General features: G+C 37.9%; 1 protein-coding gene across 1 annotated transcript in view; it reads left to right on the forward strand.

Moving 5' to 3' along the window:
* The window catches only part of SEMA5A (semaphorin 5A), a 450,728-nt gene that overhangs the window by 185,997 nt on the left and 243,318 nt on the right, over positions 1-21,413 (forward strand). Inside the window, exon 3 of the mRNA XM_049767907.1 lies at positions 761-958. Within this exon, the coding sequence (XP_049623864.1) occupies positions 838-958 (121 nt within the window). The 5' untranslated portion in view covers positions 761-837. The remainder of the gene's footprint in view (positions 1-760; positions 959-21,413) is intronic.

Here is a 21,413-nt window from a genome sequence, read left to right on the forward strand (position 1 = left end):
TTTCTTGGCCCTCATTGGAAATGAACTTGACCCTATTTTAAGGTTGTCCTGAGGATAAAATCTAAGCTAATGTGTATTCTATGTTTATTAAAAGGAAAAGAAGAAAACCTATTATTTCTATTGTAGTTTAGAAAATGGACCATCATTTATAGGAATGCCAAGAAATTCAATTATTTTGAAAGCTACTGCTAGAATCCACAGTCCTGTTTATATATTGGGGAAAATCAGAAGGAAAAAAATTACTCTTGGTGTGATGTGTGGGCATTCGATTTATGTAACATAATATGTACGACCCTTTGTGTATTTGTTTCTGTGAGCTCTCATTAAATATAGCAGTAATGTTTTCTTGGACATATATGGAATTTTACTTTACAAGTTGTTATTCTTGAATGCTGACCTACTTAATTAACATTTCACCTTTGACAACCTTTGTGGTCTGGCGAGGTACATAATTCTCTGTGCTGATTATTTCTTAACATAATGACCATTTCATAACAAGCAGGAGCAAATTAATATGCTTCTGCATACGTTCTCATAGTGTTGTGTATGTGTGTGTGTGTGTGTGTGTTGTGATGACTATGAAAACAACCTTAGAGCAAGAACCCAATAGATCATTTCACAAATCATTTGGAGGAACTGAGGAGTACTATGAGCAATGGACACTGGCCAGTGAAAACCAAAGTAGCTAATGGACTAAATCAGACTCACCAGAAGCAAACGTTTATTCATGCTCATTGGTTTCTCTCTGGTTGTGTTTCAGGCTCTTTTCTCACATGACGGCAAGACAAGCTTCTGGTTAGGAGAAGCGTGTCCCGAGTCTGCAGCCCTCTGCCCACCATGAAGGGACCTTCTGTCCTTGCGTGGCTCTTCTCAAGCCTGAGCTGGTGGAGACTCGTGCAGCTGCAAACAGATGTGTCGGGGTGCCAGCGTATTGAGCATCCGGTCATTTCCTACAAAGGTAAGTACCCTAAGTGCTCTGACCATGGGCTGCCTCCCAGGACAGGCGAGAGCATTGCAGCATGGTCTTCTAGGGCAGCTCTTATTTCAGATTTTGTAGGAGAAAGATGGCGAAGTACAAAAGCTTCCTAACAAAAATTTTAGTTGTAGACATTGGCCATTGTGTCAAGAAAAATCCCCAATGGGTAGTATCAGGAGGTTAGTCTTCAAGATGTTAAGTTGTAAAGTCTTTGTTCTTAATAATGTTTTGAGTCTCCTGAAAATTTTAATCAGTGAATTGTGCCAACCCTGTAGGCCAGCAAGGGTCAAATTCCATCCTACTAGTGTGTTGGGGACCAAGGATGTTCCCCAATTCATGATTGGAGAGAATGAGTCCCAGGCTGATTACCAGATACACTTTATTTTCCCTATCAACAGTGACTATGTAGACTAAAGGAACTAGGATACCTGCAGGGTATCAGGACATAGATGAAGAATAGCCTGGAATAGGTGACTTGTCAGGGAGAAGATAAGCATGAACATTGATTGGGGCTTAGTAATGTTTCAGAAGCAGCACAGTGTTGATAGGTATTATCTCATTTAACCAGAGATCTCTCAGAGGAGAGAGGGAAGGACTGGAGTCAAGCCTGATTAAGAGTAACTAATCACAGGGAGGTGGGGATGGTGCCCCCGTTGAGTTGTCCTTCCCCATCTCTGGTGCAGTGGTGTCTCCGAAGCTTTCAGCCTCAAGGAAAATCCCCAGAACAATAGCTCTATGGGATCCCCTGGAACAAATAGTTCTCCCATGATGCTGTCTGCCAGGTGGTTTGGGAACTGTGTCACAGCAGGCATCCAACAGTGGATCTCAGGGAGACTAGCACATTATTTGTAAAACCATAGTAAGGCAAAAAGAAGTTTTTACACTGTTTTTTTTTTTTTTTTAGTTTTTTTTAGTCTTCCCATCAACTTGTCATCTTCTTTCTCCTTAAGGAATTGCAGGGTGCACAGAAGTGTTTCTGTTTCTCCAGCATTCATGGTTGACAAATTTGTTTGTATATTCACTCACTTATTGTTGCACTCATCAAAATTTAGAATTTCTTACTTTTGGGTATTGCCAGCATTCAGAGGAAAAGAAAATCATTCTCTTTCTTTCTTTGATTTTAAGGAACTTATGATTATGCTTTCAGGCTAAGTACAGACTAAATGGATTTCAAGAATTCTTCAAATCAACCTTTTATTTATTAATTTTTGGAACTCTGTTTTATGGACATTTCAAAATAGACAATATTAGAAAGGAGAGCCTAAGAGCCACTATCACATTAGTAATTCAGAGCTTACCTTATTTTCTTGTTAAGTGTTCTCTTCTATGACCACCAAATTATTTTCAGAGCTGTTTTAAAAAGTCAAACAATTTTTGGAGTGATAGTAAAGTGACTAGGGCACTTGGATTTCTATGCAGATAGCTTGGATTTGATCCTAGATGCCCCATATGGCCTCCTTAGCCCTGCTAAGAGTGATCCTTGAGCACAGAACCAGGAGCACAGAATCCAGCTCTGAGCATCATTGGGGTGTGGGTCCCCCTACATTTAATAAAAAAATAAATCAAGGGCTAGAGAAGTGGCGCTAGAGGTAAGGTGTCTGCCTTGCAAGTGTAAGCCAAGGAAGGACCGCAGTTCGATTCCCTGGTGTCCCATGTGGTTCCCCCCAAGCCAGGGGCAATTTCTGAGCACTTAGTCAGGAGTAACCTCTGACCCAAAAACCAAATAAATAAATAAATAAATCAAACAATTGTATCTGTATTATTCTAGTCCATGACAGTAGGAGATAGAAATTCATAGTACCATTATCACATCAAACAAATAAAGAGCAAAGAAGTCCAGAGACATTCCCAAACTTTTAATGAATGCCAGTCATTTCTGAGAGCTTAAGTTTGCTTTTTTCTTTATAGTCCAACAGTCTAAAAGTGAAGCCATACATGATGGTGGTGTGTGTGTTTTTTTGAGCCACCCTTGCAATGCTCAGGGCTTACTTTTGGCTCTGCACTCAGGAATTATAACTGGTGGTACTCAAAGAATCAAATGAGATGCCAGGTATCAAACCCTGGTCTGCTGCCCTCTATCTCGTACTATCCCTTTAGCCCACACATGGTGACTACTTTCTCTCTCTCTCTCTCTCTCTCTCTCTCTCTCTCTCTCTCTCTCTCTTTCTCTCTCTCTCTCTCTCTCTCTCTCATATCTTCTGCTATTTATCTGATGTTTCACTTAAGTTTCATTTGTAAAGAAACTTGCTGCTTGGTGTCCCATAGGATGAATTTAGCCAAGCCTCTCCCCTGGATGCTGTTCAAATGTTCTGTCCCTAATAGTTCTTGAATTTCTTCCTAGCAGTAAGCATCCCTGTTAGATGTGCTTTGGAGCTATGAGTCTCTTCTGTGCTGTTGTAAGTGTTACACATACTTCCCAGCCAGAGTGGAAATACCTGGGTGTGAAATTAGCAGTCTTTAATGATATTTCCCCAGTATACCACTCTTTGTGGTTCAAAACCTGGGGTTTTCTGATCTGTCATGTATCATTCCTAAAGGAAGAAGAAATAGTCTTTAGAGAGAAGTAACTAGAATTCTCTCTAAAGGAATTTTCCCTCATCGACTATTGGTGCATTCTAAAGGTTCTTCTCATACAAGAGAAACAAATCAAATGCTTTTTATTTTTTTAATTCCCGCTCCCTCTACTTTTTATTTCACACTAGTTAGTTAGTTGGCTCTCTGGCAATAACATGGTATTTCCCTTTTATTTTTCTTAGTTAATAAAAAACTGTTAGTGAATCCTAATTATAATCTATTTCTAAATACATTAATGCATATTAATAGAGTTCAATATCTGATATTGAATCAGCTGCCACTTTTATGCTTTTCTTTTTGTTTGGGGGCCATACCTTGTGGGATTCAGAACTTATTCCAAGCGCTATGCACACAAATCACTTCTGGAGAGTGTGGGGGAGCAGGAATCAATCACCCCTGGCAGGACTTGAGGCACCATTTTGGGAATAGAACCCTGGTCAGTAGCATACAAGGCAAGTGCCCTTGTATTTAGCCCAAACCACTTTTATCCTTACAGGTAATATTGTTACATATTCACTGCATTTTTTTTGGGACACCTGGACTCTCTCCTACCTGCTTCCAGCCTTGGAATTGGGGATGAAGGTGGTGGGGGTTAGCTGATAATTCAAGTTGGTGGAAACCCCAAAATTTCTCTGGATACTTATAAAGCATCTTCAGGAAACCCATGTTTTTATTAACACTTTTCTCTATATCTGCATGTTTTTCTTTTTCTTTTTTTTTTCTTAGGCGGGGGGAGGGATACTAGTGGTGCTCAGGGTTTACTCCTGGCTCTGTGCTCAGAAATAACTCTGGTTGGCATGGGGGAGCATATGGGATGCTGGGGATCCAACCCTGGTTGGCCAAATGCAAGGAATATGCCCTTTGAACTCTCTCTACTTTGCTCTGGCTCCTGTGTATATGTTTTAATTTTTGTACCCTAAATCTTCCATCTCTCCAGGACAAGATGATTATTTTGTTTTCTTTTCCTGCTAGGCACCCTCACTCATTTTAGAATAGTTTTCTCTAAATGAATTCACTTTGATGACTGAAACTGTTTGAGGAGGATATTTTTCTCTTCTTCCAGTGCGCAGAGCATTTCTCTCATGAGGGTATTAGAAACAAATCATTACTTTGAAATAATTTGTGATTATTTCTTTTTCTGGAGTTATGCTGCCAATTGAAAACTCAGTTCACTTCATTTGTTTAATTTTGCTTTTGATATTTTTTCCACATTAAAAATTTTGTATGATGCTAGTATAATATTCAGCCAATTTAGTACATCATGAAGGTTCAAAGCAACTAACTTCATTTCCTGTTTACTCTTCTGTTTATCTACATTTAATCATATCTAGGTATATTCTTTTCTTTTTATATAAAGATATGTTCATAAGCAAGTATACAGATCAGATTTTTTCTCAGATAGGCACTTCAAATATATGAAATTGTCTGTAGTTTTTTTGAGTAGAAAACCTTGGAGTCCTATTTCCTAGGCATATAGATTTATTTCATCTTCTCATAACTTCCTTTTTCTTCACTGAGTATTCAGCAGAATCTACATAATGTAGATTGGGAAAACAATCTTGGGATTGTTTTCTGGCATTTGGGATCATGGATAATATTACAACAAAGATGGCCTCTTGCAAACCATCTTTTCCTAATTTTGCAAAGATACCATGGAGTTGGAAGAAATTTGTACATTTTGGTTGCTGGGCCAATGGCTAAGTGCATATTTGGTTTCATTGAACACTATTTACTGGCCATTTTTCAAGATGGCTCTTGACATTCAGCATTTTCACTCACCTGAAATTATTTACTTCTGTTTTTCTAGCAGAGCTCAAGGCCAGATATTGGGATTTTGGCACATCTCATTATTTGTAATGGGCAGCTCAGAATATTTTAAATGTTCCACAAGCATTTAATACATCTGGCAGTTGGATAAACAGTGCCAGTACTAAATAGTGAGAAAAGTGGTTAAAATGCACCTGCAAAACTGGGTGCTGAAAGGCTGTAGAGTGATATGCCTGGTACCCCTTCAGTAACAGTATTTAAGCCACAGTGTCTAAATCGAATAAAGATAAGAGAGGCCAGAGAGAGGAAAAATGTCTGCCCCAGAATCAGGCAGAGGTGAGTGCAGGAGGGCAAGTGGGGATATTGGTTGAGGGAAATGAGCGCTGGTGAAAGTATGGATGTTGACTGTTGTATACCTAAAACTCAATCATTGGCAAATTTGTAACTGTGTATCTCATGGTAATTTAATTAAATAAATTATTAACAAAATGAAAACATTTAAAATTAAAAAAAAACACCAGAATAACTGGATGAAACAGGGAAAAAAGTGCACTTCTGTTAAGGGTTTTCTATTTTAGGAATTTAATAACCATTGCATTTTGTTCTGTTAAGGGTGTGTGTGTGTGTGTGTGTGTGTGTGTGTGTGTGTGTGTGTGTGTGTGTGTGTTTGAAAGAGAGAGAAAGAGGGAGAGGGAGAGACAGAGGGAGAGAGAGAGAGTGATATGAATTCAACAGCCTGAGATTGCTTGGTGTTTTTGAAACTCTTTAGAGGGCAAGATAGTTCATAGAAAGGTAGGGCAGGAAAATGTTAGCCCTGAGGTGACAGGAGGAACCATAGCAAGTGTGGGCAAGTGCCAGGGACAGTGAATCATGGAACAATAGCCTGAGATGTAGTACAGGGTGCAAACTGAGGCTTATTGGTTAGTGGGACCTCAAAAGTAATGCATGATTCTGAAAAAGACATTAGAAGCATTCTCAGCCTTGGAGATATACCCATCATGGAGAAGGTCAGGATGTGGAACAGCAGAGAGGATAAAGCATGGGAGCAGAAAGGAAAAGGATTGTGGGGTTCAGGAAATCCAAAGGAGGTGTGGGGTATAAAGGGTAGACAACAGTAGAGTGGATTGGGAGACACTCAGTGGTTTGGTTCTTGGACTCAAATTCCAGTCAGATAAATGAAAAAGGAAAAGAACTGGGTATAATAGATTTCTCCTGAGATTTCTGAGTTCTGATCTAATGGTTGGTGGGGGCTGACTCAGGGAAGATCCTTCTTGGCATCAGAATGTGCAGACAGGCTGGCTTCAAGACAGTTCTTTATTATTATTATTATTATTATTATTATTATTTTAAATATATTTATTTAAGTACCATGATTATGAGCATATTTGTGCTTGGGTTTTAGTTATATTATTTATATTATATTATATTATATTATATTATATTATATTATATTATATTATATTATATTATATTATATTATATTATATTATATTATATATTTTATATTATATATATATATTTATATATATTATATATTTTAGTTTTACCAGTGCAGTATTCCAACCACCAATGTCCCCCAACTTCCTCCTCCTCCATCCCTTGCCTGTAATCAAGACAGGCATTCTATTTCTCTCACTCAATATCATTGTCCTGATAGTTGTCAGTGTATTTATTTCTCTAACTGGACTCACCACTCTTTGTGGTAAGCTTCATATTGTGGGCCATGCTACTCTCAAGATAGTACTGAACCTGAGGTAGAACAATAAATCCCCTTGGCCTCTCTGTTTTGTTTTGGGGCCACACCAGATGATACTCAGGGGTTACTCCTGGTTTGTGGGACCATATAGGATGCCGGGGGATGAAACAGCTATCTGTCCTAGGCTAGTGCAGGCAAGGCAGATGCCTTACCACTTGCACCACCGCTCTGGCCCCTGGACTGCCTCTTTTCTGACTAAGTACTGAATGGTTTGTATCCTGGGAAAACTGGGTCGGGAGGTCACCCAGCCAGCAATTCTGAAAGAAGCTGTGCCCCCATTTCTTGATGCAGCTGTAATGAAGGACCTCAACCTGGATCTTTTAAAAAACATCAACATTCTTGCTCTCCATCCTAGGAACTAGAATTTTATAATCATTGTAGGGATGAGGCCAGGTATCTTCTGTGAACTCCAGAGAAGGATTCTTCTTGGTTTCTTCTTCTTTCTTTAGGTGGCTGTTAGAAAGCCAGGGGCTGCCTCAGTTTATCTGTGTAAATTCAACTGCTGAGTTGCACTCACATGGTCTCTCTTTGTATTCCTTTGAATCCCCCTCTTTTTTTTTTTAAATAAAAACCTCATTTAAAAATGAATTTAAGGTCCACCTGAATCCAGGGGGCTCTCATATTAATAAATCCCACCTGCAGAAGACCCTATTTCCAAATATGAATGGGTACATTCACGGGTATATGAGGCATTTTCATCTGTCTTTGGAGTGGGGGCATTGTAACCTCTCATAGCCCCCCATTATCAGCAGTGTCCTTGTCTAAACTAGATGCCAGTGGAAGGATTAACTGTGAGGTGAAGAAATAAATGGAAAAGGAAAGAACGATTTGTTTGTTTCTTTATTTTTGGTGGCCAACAAGGATGCAAGGATGTGAGTCAGCTTGAAAGAGAATAGCAGTTCATATGGAAATTTGAGGGGCAAGAGTCCAGTAAAGGGAAAGACTAAAGCAGAGGAACATGGGGAGGCCTTTGGTCAGGCAAAAACCCAGTACTGTGGGAGGGGAGGATGCAGGGTGCTGATGAGGGATTAGTTTCCAGGAACAAAGCCCACCTCTGTGCACCCCAAGGCAGAGGTGGGTGGGGCAGGAAAGCTGGTGGGTGGGGAATTCTCAGACCCTTTATTGGAGTGTCCAGGCCCTGTGCCAAAGTTTGGGGGTTTAGGAAGGAAGATTCTTTCTAAAGGGAGGGAATAACCGCTGAGGATTCTGCATGGCTAGTAGGATTTCAGGACAACCTTGATCTGGCTCACCTCCTAGTCAGCAGTGGTCCTGCCACCTTCCAGGCCTGTCTTTACCTGAAAGTCACAGACCATAAAAGTGAGAAAATCCAGGAAACATTGAGTAATCCTGACTATGAAATTTTTGATGGCCATGTTCAGTGGAATGTTACAATTCAGCATCATCAGTGGAACGTACTCTGTGCAAATGGCTATCAATGAAGTAAACCAAATGCTCCAGGAATATTTCAAAACATTATTTGTTGGTTCCTTGATTGGATATACCTGGCAGGGCTGGCAGGGTTGATTTTTTTTCCATCCTCAGTAAAATATTTGCCACCTCAGGCTCCTCTTGTTTCTTGTATTCATTGCTCAACACACTTTCAGCTTGCTATGTTTGCACGCTTGCTCCCTTGACTCCAAGTTCTGGAATATTTCTCTCTGTGCGTTGGGCTGCAAACACACTCTGGCCCATTACAGATGCGCCGTTCACACTTATGTCCTTGCCATTTGCTTAAAGGCCTGATCCACAAAGAATGGAGGAGGAAAGGCTACTTTGACCCTTCGAGACTGCATGTTTCTCAGCATGCTTACTGAGTCTCATAATCATCCCTGGAATGAGCTTTAAATGTTTAATGTCTCCTTAAGGCGATAATGCCATATTCCTTTTTTGTTTGTCTATTGATTAAAGTTTACCCAGCGTGCTTGCTATTTGGAGTGGCACCAGTGTTGGAAATTGGTTTGTGGGGAGCAACTTCACATTCTGCTCAGAGTACAGCCACCAGCAGGGTGAAACATGTCCAGCTGAGGTTGCCTCTCCCTAGGAGTCAATCTCCCCACTAATTTAGAGGTGGTTGTGGAGTGTCTCAGCTGGCAGGGCTGACCTTGTTGCAGTGCCTATTGTGACTGCTGCCTCTTCAGCCAGAATTTGAGATCTTTGTCTCTGCCTACTTATGCCCCTGTTGAGTGTCTCTTTATGTACGGATTTATTGATTGCCCCAAGAATTGCTTTGAGACATCTGGAAGAGCTGTGTGAATTCTGGGTAGAGTGTTCAGTTCCCTGGATTGGGCATGGCATTATCTGTTTCTTGTGTGTGGTCTTGAGAAGGATTTGAGACTGATCCCCTGGGTCCTCATTGTCATTAGACTGGCCAGTGGCCTTGGCCTGTAGGTGTATCCAGCTGCCTTTCTCTTCCCAGAGTCTTAGGTGAGTAAAGGAATTGTGATGAAAAAGATCAGTATAGGATTTTTAATAAGTTTCTATTCCTCTGCTATCATATTCCTGATTAGTTCACATATAGCACACATTTTTCTTTTGAGTTATATAATACTATGACATTTTATTCATGTAAGTGTTAAATGCACAGATTTGTTAGGAAGAATGATAGAGATACATGACAGATTTTATGGCTCATACTTGGCCCCTCTTCGTGTAATTTCCCAGGAGTCCTAGGCTTTTCCCATCTTCAAGAAGTTCTTTCTACCAATCCTGAGGTTTCCAGACACTTATTTTCTATGAACTACCTTTCCTATCATTACTCTGCCTCTGATTTCTGCACACTCCCTGTTGAAAACTGAACCTTGGCATGTGTGAAATACTTCCCTTAGGTTTGGAGAAGGCATAAGCTAGGCAGCCTGGGTAAACTAGAACCTTGTAGAAATCAGGATGGGGATGGCAAGAGGCAATAAAGGGCATTACTTCATGCGCCATGATCTCATGGACTACTCATGTCTCCATTATGTCTTACACTCTTCCATACCTGTTCTATGGTGCTATGAGCCTACCATGATTCTATGATTGCTCTGTAGACCCCTAAATGCTCCTTATTTTCCCCACCAGAGTTTACCTGATAGCACTGCCTACTGCCCCTCTCTGGGTTTCACTTCTTTCTAAATCTCACATCTCCCCAAAACATGAAATAGTAGATAATATTTAGAGACCCTGTAAGATGCCAGATATCTCAGAGTCTTTGACAAGTTGAACCCAGATAAAAATTACTTCTGGTATTTCTTCCTATTCATCTAGTCTCAGGTCTGTCATTTGACCTTTCTCAATCCTGAATGTGTATGTTTGCACGACAGTGGCCCACTTTCACGAAGGAAGCTTAGGAAGATGTATTTAATTAAAAATAGATTGCATGAACTTTATACATTAATATTTAGTTTTAATATTTTCATATGAGTCTGATTAAAGCATACCAAAGCACGTCAGACTTGAGAACTGTCTTCATTTTTAAGGCTTTTCTTGTAAAAACTAAAATTTACATAAATCAAATATGAGTCTCTTTGGTTTCATAACAGGATGTAAGTTATCCTCATATGAGTTCCTTGAGGAAGAAACATATTACTATGGGTCCTTGAAAGTCCTTTGTTTTATAAATAAATTGTTATCAGGAATATGATTTATTTTTTTATGTAAGGTAATATCAGAATTACCGGGGCAAATATGTGAACCTATTTGCAATTGAAACAATTCAGCTAGAAGCACGTCATCTATTTTTTACATTAAATTTTGCACTTGCTGTAATAATGTTTCTAGTTTGCTGTTTGCCATCTGACAATGGAACATTACAAAATACAGTTCTCACCTCTGTGATGACATTATATAATGATTGCACACGAATCCAGAGAGGTATGCGAAAAACTGGTGGTGTAATTGCATTACAAAGATTGTTCTTTTTTTTGTTGCCATTTATCTCTGGTGATAAGTAATCAGAAGGACCCTTTTGTCTATCTTTTATAAGCAAAGATTAGGGACTGACTGATAAAAATGATTTATTAAATTTTGAGAATTATTAATAATTTTATATTGCTCTTACCACGGAGGGCTGCTAATGAAATAATCTATAAGATTCAATATCTATTTTTTATGTCAAGATGCAGTTTCAATTTTGAGGGATTGATTTGTCTCAGTGGAAAAGTAAATTTTACTATTGTATGAGTGCAAGTGGAATGATGCCTTTACAAATGAAGTCATTGAATGGGATCACTTCAAGGCAGAGAATAAGATTTTCTAGAGCTATTGTCAGAATTTTGATTTAAAGCAGTTATTTCATTCGGCATCAAATGGCGTGTTACTATATTTTATTTATCTTTAAGCATATTAAAGTCTTTGTAAGCATTAAGTGGGCAGTTCATCCATTTTTCACACTGAAGGTAGATAAAAATCTTATCTTTATTTTATAAATGAAAGAAGAGCTGGGGATTCAGTTTGCAGTGAATTGTGCTAATTAGGCAGTATTTTACTTGGATTCATGTCCCCATGTCATCTTCTAATATTAGGAAAGGTATAAACCACCGTGGACCCATTGGTAAGACAAAACATGCCAACAGCAGCAGACAGCATGGCCCAATTTTTCTGTTTTCCATTCTGGCCCTGCAAAAACAGCATTAAGGTTTCTAAATCATTCTAAGTAAATTAATTGCCCCCATAACCTTTTATTTCTTGCAGTTTGTTTAGTATTGACAGAAGAAGGGCACGAGTATTCATTTACTTCTTGAGGACTGGAGTCTTGCATGTGTGATAGGAAGTGGACTCTAAGGAACTGAATCAAATGTGTTGCTTGAGGCAGGAAGGAAACTGCTACCCTTCATAAAAAAGGGGGGGGGCACTCCACAGCCTCTCACAGCCTTGGGTGCTCAAACCAGCATGCATAAAACTTCTACCTTAGATATCAGCAAAATTTCAGGATTATGACTTGACCCATTGCACCTTGAAACACCTCTGGCAGCCTCTTTGAGTGTCCATTCTTTGTTAGTGAAACTGATGCTCAATCTAAGACATCAGTACTGAGTGTCCTGGTATCCTTGGTAGCTAATGAAAGACAAGGACTGTGGAGCTCACAGTCATCCTCAAGATAACCACCTTCCAATATCATATCATCTATTATTGTCTATATCATATCACCTTTAACATTTACTTTAATTTTGAATGAAATGGGAAAAACTACTGGCAGTTTGTGGAAGTATCACCCTTGGTTCTATGCTGAGATAGACTGAATTGTGAGTGGGGAAAAGAGCAGGCAAAATAATCTGGGGGCTAATGAGTGATTTAGGTTAGAGGTGGAGATGTCTTCATTGAGGGGGTTTGCAGCAGCCATTGAGAGAGAGAGACAGAGACAGAGACTGAGAGACAGACAGAGACAGAAAAAGATCTCAATGATCAAGTAATAGAGCTTATTTTGGAAGTTGTCTTCTACTTTTTATCAGGTTTTATGTAACATATGGTCTACATATATACATACATGCATATATAAAATGAACATATATGTACATATATGTATACACATAAATATATATTATATATGTTATTTCACATATTATATATACATATATTATGAGAGAATGTGAAAAGGGGAAGAAGGTCTTTGATGCTTCTGATTTGAAGGAGAGGAAGCATCATTTTCTGAGCTGAGGGGGTTGAATGGGAACCTTGGAAGTTGCATCATGAGCTCAGTTTTACCTTTCAAGTGGACGTGCAGAGTAGCCAGTGAATAGATGAGGCTTGAATTCCTGGGAACAGTCTTGGCGGAAGAAGACATTTGGAAGTTATTTTCATGTAGAGTCATTATCATGTAAGCCATAGTCTGCAGACAAGATCTCTAGTGGACCATGTACACATAGAAACAAAATGAGCTTTTGTGAGTGGGCTACAGGACAATAAGGTCCACAGAGTTTTGAGAGAAAACAAACGAGATGGAATTTGGTATGATCCTGGAAGCTTAGAAAATGGAAGGTCCTAGAAAGCTAAAACGTTGGAGGTTTATCTCAGTACCAAAAGACGGGACACAACCTTAAGTTTGCAGGAAAGAAACACTAAGATGCTTAAGGAACCCCATGTCTCTTAATTCTGCAATGGGGTTCACAAGATGTAGAGCCACTTCGCAAGTAGATATCTTTCATCTACAACGGTCCTCAAGGCACAGGTCAGAGGTTTGGAATATGAATATCCTTGAAATAGAGGCCAAAGAAAGGAGCTAAGAAATAATATGAGTGAGATTACATAAATAAAATGGGGTAACCTGAGATATTGAGCATTATTAGTCAGCTATTGAGCATACAAGAAAGAAGATGATAGGTTTGTGCACTGTGGTTTCATAATTTTGTGAATTGGGGCAATTTACTTAATTATTCGGCATTTCCAGTTACACTTAAAAATAGTCAGGAAAGGAAAAATGGTGGTCACATTTTTCATTCAAATATGCCATACAATAAGCCATTTATTTTTAAAGCAACTCAGCAAGGGACAATTTGATAAATTCCTAGGTGCTTTGAGCGTTGGGGTGGTTGATCTTAAAGAGAGTATGGGACAGAGAATTCATGAATAAATATTTGGGGGGGGGGAATTGGTGAACCTTAGATGTTGCACTTACATGTATGGGTGGGAAAAATAGAATCCTGCCTTTCCTTGTGAATAAACCAAGATCTCTAATTCAGAGGTCTGACTATGACAACCATGACTGACCAGAAGTTCTAGAACCATAGGAAAGACTCTATCCTAGGCTCTGTCCTAGGATCTCTGCAAACACCAAGACCATTAATTAGAGAAGAATGACTACAACAACACAGTGATGGAGCAGAACTTCTGGATACATAAATAAAGACTATCCTAGACTTGTAATAAAAAAATGAATCCTGTCTTTCCATAATATTGCAGATCAGTGATTAAAAAATCATTAAAATTTTTTGAAAAGATCCATGATAGTGTTTTCTTGATGGGATGTTGAATTGGGCTTGTATGTATTTGTGTATATTTGTGTATATGAGAAAGTATTATGGTGCCAGATGTCAGTATAAACAAAATGAAAATGAGTGGACTTCGAGATGAAATGTGGTGGTGTGATATTTTGCTTAGCAATTTTGAAAACATGAGGTGAAGGCATTAATAGTCACACATCGAGCAGACAGCTGCATATTTTGATTTGGGGATTTTAATGTCAATCACTATAAAATGCATAGCTATGTCAAAAACTTTTCATTTAGGAATTCAAGGGAAAATTTAAAATCATTGCATAGATGATTTAAAACAGATTTAAACATGTTCTGAGTTTTAAAAAAATGGACTCACTCATTCAAATTTAGAACTTGAGTGCACTCATTCAAATTTAGAACTTGAGTGCATTTATTTCTTAATTCCAAAATGTCGTGTCTACTTTCACGAAAAATATCTATGAAAATAAAGTCTCAGCATGAAAATTTTAAGTCCTCCATTTCATAGTGGGTCAATAAAATCTTGGATGACAAACCCATAAATCAAGTTATAAGTCTTAAACCCAGACTATTTGGGCTTTATAAATGCAGAGCAAAGCAGAGTATGTGAATGTGTGAATTCTCTCACAATGTCTTTTTATTTTTAACATCAAATACTAATATTTTAAATGAAATTTAGATTATCAGAGACTATCACATTTACTGTATATTTGGCCAATGTTTGGTCTTTGTAACCATTATGAAAATTAGAAACCTCGGGCCATAGTGATAGTACAGCTATAGGGCGTTTGCCTTGCACATGGCTGATCCAGGATGGAGTTTGGTTCAAACCCATATGGTCTCCCAAGCCAGGAGCGATTCCTGAGCACATAGTCAGGAGTAACCCCTTAGCATCACAGGGTTTGGTTCCCCCCCCCAAAAAAACCGAACCTACAGAAATAATAGAATAAAGCATGAACAAATTTATGCTCCTAAATTTGATGACTTAAGTGAAATTGATACATTCTTTGAAGACACTCTTTGCAAATGTATTTTTTTAATTTACTTTCATCTTACTATTTTTCTCCAAGCTATTTTAGAATAGATAGGACTTGGAATTTTATATTTCTAATGGGACTATATTTATAGCTAAATATTTTTTCTAAAATGGGTCTGGATGGGGCTGGAGTGATAGCACAACAGTAGATCATTTGCCTTGGATGTGACCAACTCCAGATGGACCTGGGTTCAATCCCCTGCATCCCATAAGGTTTCTTAGCAATTTATGAGCACAGAGCCAGTAATAACCCCCTGAGCTTCACTGAGTATGGCCCCAAAACAAAACAAACAAATAAAATGGGTCTGCCGAAACACTACAGGGATAGGGTGCTTGCTTTGTGTGTGGCCTGTCAATACCTGTTTGAGGTCTCCCCAGCACTGCTTGGAGGGATATCTGAACTAAGAATATTCCCTTCACATTGCTGTGTATGGGTCTCTCCAACCACCAAACAAAGAGGAACACAAGGAAATAAAAACATATCCCCTGTTCATGGATTGGGAGGATTAACATCATCATAATGGCAACACTCCCCCAAAAATTATATAAATTCAGTGCAGTTCTTTAAGGTTACCTATGATGTTTTTCAAATAAATAGAACATATATTCCTGAGATCTATATGGAACAATAAACTTCATGAATAGCTAAAGTAATTCTCGAAAAAAGATGGAGGCATCACTTTTCTCAACTTCAAACTGCACTATAATGCTGATTAAATTTTTTGATTAATTTTTTAATCATCTTGGTCAATACAGAAAATCACTTAAGATAAATTTTATCACATGTCTTTGATAGGATGTAGCAGTGAAAGCATTACTACAGCATGACAAAAGCAATCTGAAAACCCTGAATCTAACATGATGTGGAATAATGAAAAATTGAATATGCCCCAAAGATATTTATTATGTTTAGGTCTTTAATATATATGGATAAGCATATCATGTCTTGAGGTCTTGTAATAAAAGTATCAGCCATCTGAAATACAGATTAGAAAGAATTAAAGCAGCCTTCTTCCCCTTCCTTCCTTTGGCTACCAAGATGAATTACATACATCATCATAATAAATAAAATGGAAAGTGATTGGGCCATACATGACTTTGTTCAGTACTTCTGCCTCTGGTCCAAGATTACTCCTAGTCATGCTGAGGGAAGTCATACTCAGGGACCCTGAAAGAAGCACCTTCCCTTCATGTTCTTCACCTGCCTCCTTAATAAAAATAGTGAAAAGAATTATAAGAACAAGGAGGCGAAATTATCATGATTGGAACACACACAATGAATAGACAAAATGCATTGTGATATATTACTAATAGTAATTGAAAATAATTTATAGCCATGTTATAAATTGGAATAAGACTATTTAACCAAAATATGCACAAGGTGTAGCCAAACTTCAAACTTTAAACATGATGCTAAATGAAATGGATGCTCAAAAATAAGGAATCACTTTTCATGAACCAAAAATGCAATGTTGTTACCATTTTAGAGGGACCATTGGCATTGTAATCTATACATTTTTTTGAGATTCAATCAAAATATTATTGTGCTTTGATTTTTTTCAAAATGAAAATGACTTTAAAACTTATGGAAATGTGGGCCGGAGAGATAGTATGGAGGTAAGGCATTTGCCTTGCATGCAGAAGGACTGTGGTTCGAATCCTGGCATCCCATATGGTCCCCCGAGCCTGTCAAGAGCAATTTCTGAGCATAGAGCCAGGAGTAACCCCTGAGTGTTGCCGGGTGTGACCCCCCCCCCAAAAAAACAAAAGAAAACAACTTATGGAAATATGAAGGATTTTGAAAAAAAAAATAGGAGTTTTGAGAAGGGAGAATTCTGAAAACTTTTAGGAAATGAATACAGACACTGTGGTATTTACACAGGTGCAGTAGAAAGCAGAGAATAGCATGATTCACACATATATTTTAAATTATTTTGCTTTAAAGTGGCCTTGGTAGTAACTCAATGAGGAAATTATAGTTCAGTCAAAGAATGGTGCTGGATAAATTGGATTTCTGAATGCAAAAATGAACTGAAATGCATCTTAATTATGAATCTTTTAAAAGCTAATCTATGGAGAAAATTTTTGGGACCTTGGGCTACAGAGTTTAGGATATCCCCAGTACATAGAAGAACATGAGACAAGTTTTACTTCCTTTTAAAAAATTTCTATAAAATGTGTGTCTACAAAAGGTTATGTCTAGATGTTTAAATAAATGAGTAAATTCAAAATTTTGTAACTTAACTGGAAGTTTAGTTATTTTGCAAAGTCCCATTGACGACCATTATGCTATATCTCTATACCAGGAGTCTCAAACTCGCGGCTCGCGGGCCATTTGCGGCCCTCCGTACAACATTTTGTGGCCCTGCCCTAGAGGAATCCTTTTTTGTTTTGTTTTGTTTTAGTTGTTTGGGTCACAGCCCCCCAATGTTCAAGGCTTACTACTGACTTTGCCCTCAAGGATCACCCCGACTTTGCCTCCTGCGGCCCCAGGTAAATTGAGTTTGAGACCTCTGCATATTCACCAGCATGAACAAGAGTTAAACAGCTAATATTACTAAGCCTGGGTGAAGATGTGGTAGAGTTTTATCTCTTATATTTTCCTGTCGATAGTGCAAGATAATGAAGAACTTGGGAAAACATCCTTCCTTCTAAATTTAAACATTCACTCCAAACCCTAGCAGACTCACTCATTATTCTTTGTCCAAGGATACTGAAATATTGAACAAAAGAACTTGTTACCCCAAATTGAATTAGCTTTGTGTTTTCTAACTTAACTTCCAAACAACTCAAAAGTCCAACTATAGATAGAATAAATTAAGTGTGTTAACTAGAATAACACTTTTGGGCCATAGAAAGAAATTAGTTGCATGGACCATAAATTGGAGGAATTCCCTAAAAAGTTTTGTTCTAAGTGAAAAATTCCAGAAACAAAAGACTACCTACTGTATTTCATTCCCTTCTATGAAATTCTACAAAAGATGAAAGTTATGTAAAAGAATTTTTATTAATAGCTGCTCTGTTGCTGGGCAAGAAGAAGGAATCTCTACATTTGTGAGTTGGTGCGAGGATTTAATATCACAATGGAAGTCGGTGATGACAAGCTTTGTACGTTTCTTAGAGGTTGTGGAATTGGAATTGGGAAACGTTATTCTTTCTAAATTATACTGATTGGAGCTAATTTCAACAGTTCTAGAAGTTCCAGATCCAATGGAGAAGCATGGACTTGTCAAGAATGTAGACTTGAGTAACCAAACCACTTTCAAAGTAGTCTGAGTTTGTCCAAACATAGAGCTACATTTACTTAACTCTAGGGCCCTGCATTAACTGAGAGAGTTATAATGAGAAAGATAATAATGAATCAAGTGCTAGTCAGCATATAATGGGATGTCAGTTTGACTCAGCAAGTCTAGTTAAAATCCAAGATAGTCTGATGTTTGGTGAAAATCTGCCGTATAAACTTATGAATAGTTAAGTATCCCCTCACCTCATATCAGTTAAGGTCTCAGAATTGTATCAGATTCACTTGCTATATAAGAGATTATTCCTGTGGGATGTTTGTTCAGTTTCAACGCTGCCCTCTGCTCAAGAGTAATTTCATTTTTGGACAATATTTCTGATTTTCTGGAGCTTTGGGAAGATGCCATATGCTAGGTCAGGGATTTGTGCCTGCTTGGACCGTGGGTCCTTTTGAACTTGGAAGGAACAGCTATACAACCCATAGGTAGGAAATGGGATTGAATTGTGATACAGATAGCTCTTCTTTCTCATTTTAGGACCAATTTTCCAAAGTAGTCCTTCATTTCTTCCCAATTCTTCAGTAAGAAAGGGAATAGGAAGAGGTTCTATTAGTAGAAAGCATTTCATTGCTACCCAGCTCTCCTATACAGTAAAGAGGAAAGTAATATGGCCAACAACTTTGTGGAGTTGTTGAAATTGGACATGTCTGTTAATGCAACTGAAATCATGAAGTATTTGAAGTAAGGGAAGTAACTTGAACTGACTGAAGTTATGGTAGTACTTGAAGTAACAAGAAATTTTACTTGTTTTTGATTTTCACTTCTTGCATTACAATAGGAATATTCATTTTTTGTGGTAATGGAAACATCATATTGGATATAGCAAGTATGAAATTTTGTTTTCTCTCACCATTCAGTAAATATTACAATGGGATGTTGTTTCTCTGTGACTAATAAAATTCTCTTGTATTTGGCATACTAACCTTCCTTATTTCAGGAAAGCATCAGTGTTTATGTTTTAACAAAATTAGGCTATGAAAACTGTAATCATTATGCCTATATTTCTTTAGTTCTGATGCAAAGAAAATCTCTTTTTTTTGGTTTGAGTTTCTTTAAGTAAAAATGGAGTATATAAATCTATATCTAAGATTTCCTGCTATGCTGATAATCTTGATACACTTTAAACTAGTAATATCTTTCGATGCAAAGGATATTGGGGACATTTTATGCCTTCAAGAAAACTTCAGCCTTACTTAATTCTCAAGTAATAGCACATTAAAATGCTGCATTAAAAAGCATTGCATCTGTTACTCCCCTCCAACAATATAAATCCTGTTTTATTTTTGCATTGGCACCATTTTTTTTATTTTTTTTTGGTTTTTGGGTCACACCTGGCGGTGCTCAGGGGTTACTCCTGGCTGTCTGCTCAGAAATAGCTTCTGGCAGGCATGGGGGACCATATGGGACACCGGGATTTGAACCAACCACCTTTGGTCCTGGATCGGCTGCTTGCAAGGCAAACACCGCTGTGCTATCTCTCCGGGCCCACCATTTTTATTACAAATGTCTAGTAGGAAAAATTCACATCACTTATGCAAAAATTGACTAGATTATGTTACACATTTTCATAATGTTTAACAGAGATTAGAATCATTGCATTTAGGTATAGTACTTTTCCTTGACAATTAGACACAATTCAGAAATAAAATGCTGTATCTCATCAGTGCTATGAAGTTTGGAAACTTATTCTAAAGATCACTCATTGCATAAATCTTGCAATAATGAATATACGTCAATATCTTGGACATGAAACAGCATATCACCTACACGATAGTGGCCTTAGTTCTGAGATATTTATTGTTCCACAACCTGAATTAAAGACTCTACAATCTTGGGCCAGTTCTGAAGCTCGAATATGTCAGCCAGAACCCAACTTTGGTTCTGGCTCTCTGTTTTTGATTCCCTGTTTATCCACTAGCATTAGAGTTCCTGGTTCTTGTTTATAGGATTAAGAGTTTGCTCATCAAGGATTCATTATATATTCCAAAATTAGATGACTTCAGGCCATTTATTTTCTCGATTGCTGAAATGTGTATTACTCTCTTAGAGTTTCACTTTAGGTGAGGACTCTGTCTTACTCTTTTCCTAATCCTCGTTATTTAACCAACTTGGGGACTGTTTATGGAAAAGAACAACTGAGTACTAACTTAGTCACCACACCCATATATATGAATATTCATCAACATATTTTAACATAAGTGCCCATATATAAGTGCTTCTTGATGTTTATTCAGTGCACATCTAAGTTTATGTTCCTTCTTTTGTATTCTTAAGTCCTGATGGACAAATTAAGCAGTTCCCCATCCAGAATTTTATACAGAGGCTGTTTCTGCCCTGAAGTATGCTATAATATGCTTTTTAATTCTATAAAAGACTCAAAATTTTCTTTTTTTAATTTTATATATATTATTTAAACAACTTGATTACATACATGATTGTGTTTGGGTTTCAGTCATGTAAAGAACACCACCCATCACCAGTGCAACATTCCCATCACCAATGTCCCAAATCTCTCTCCTCCACACCCAAACCCCGCCTGTACTCTAGACAGGCTTTCTATTTCCCTCATACTTTCTCATTATTAGGATGGTTCACAATGTAGTTATTTCTCTAACTAAACTCATCCCTGTTTGTGGTGAGCTTCATGAGGTGAGCTGGAACTTCAAGCCCTTCTCTCTTTTGTATCTGAAAATTATTATTGCAAAAATGTCTTTTATTTTTCTTAAAACGCATAGATGAGTGAGACCATTCTGCATCTTTCTCTCTCTCTCTGACTTATTTCACTCAGAATAATAGATTCCTTGTATATTCATGTATAGGAAAATTTCATGACTTCATCTCTCCTGACAGCTGCATAATATTCCATTGTGTATATGTACCACAGTTTCTTTAGCCATTCGTCTGTTGAAGGGCATCTGGGTTGTTTCCAGAGTCTTGCTATGATAAATAGTGCTGAAATGAATATAGGTGTAAGGAAGGGTTTTTTTGTATAGTGTTTTTGTGTTCCTAGGGTATATTCCTAGGAGTAGTATAGCAGGATCGTATGGGAGGCCAATTTCCAGTTTTTGGAGGAATCTCC

The sequence above is a fragment of the Suncus etruscus genome, chromosome 2, assembly GCF_024139225.1.
Source record: "Suncus etruscus isolate mSunEtr1 chromosome 2, mSunEtr1.pri.cur, whole genome shotgun sequence".
Classification (NCBI taxonomy): domain Eukaryota; kingdom Metazoa; phylum Chordata; class Mammalia; order Eulipotyphla; family Soricidae; genus Suncus; species Suncus etruscus.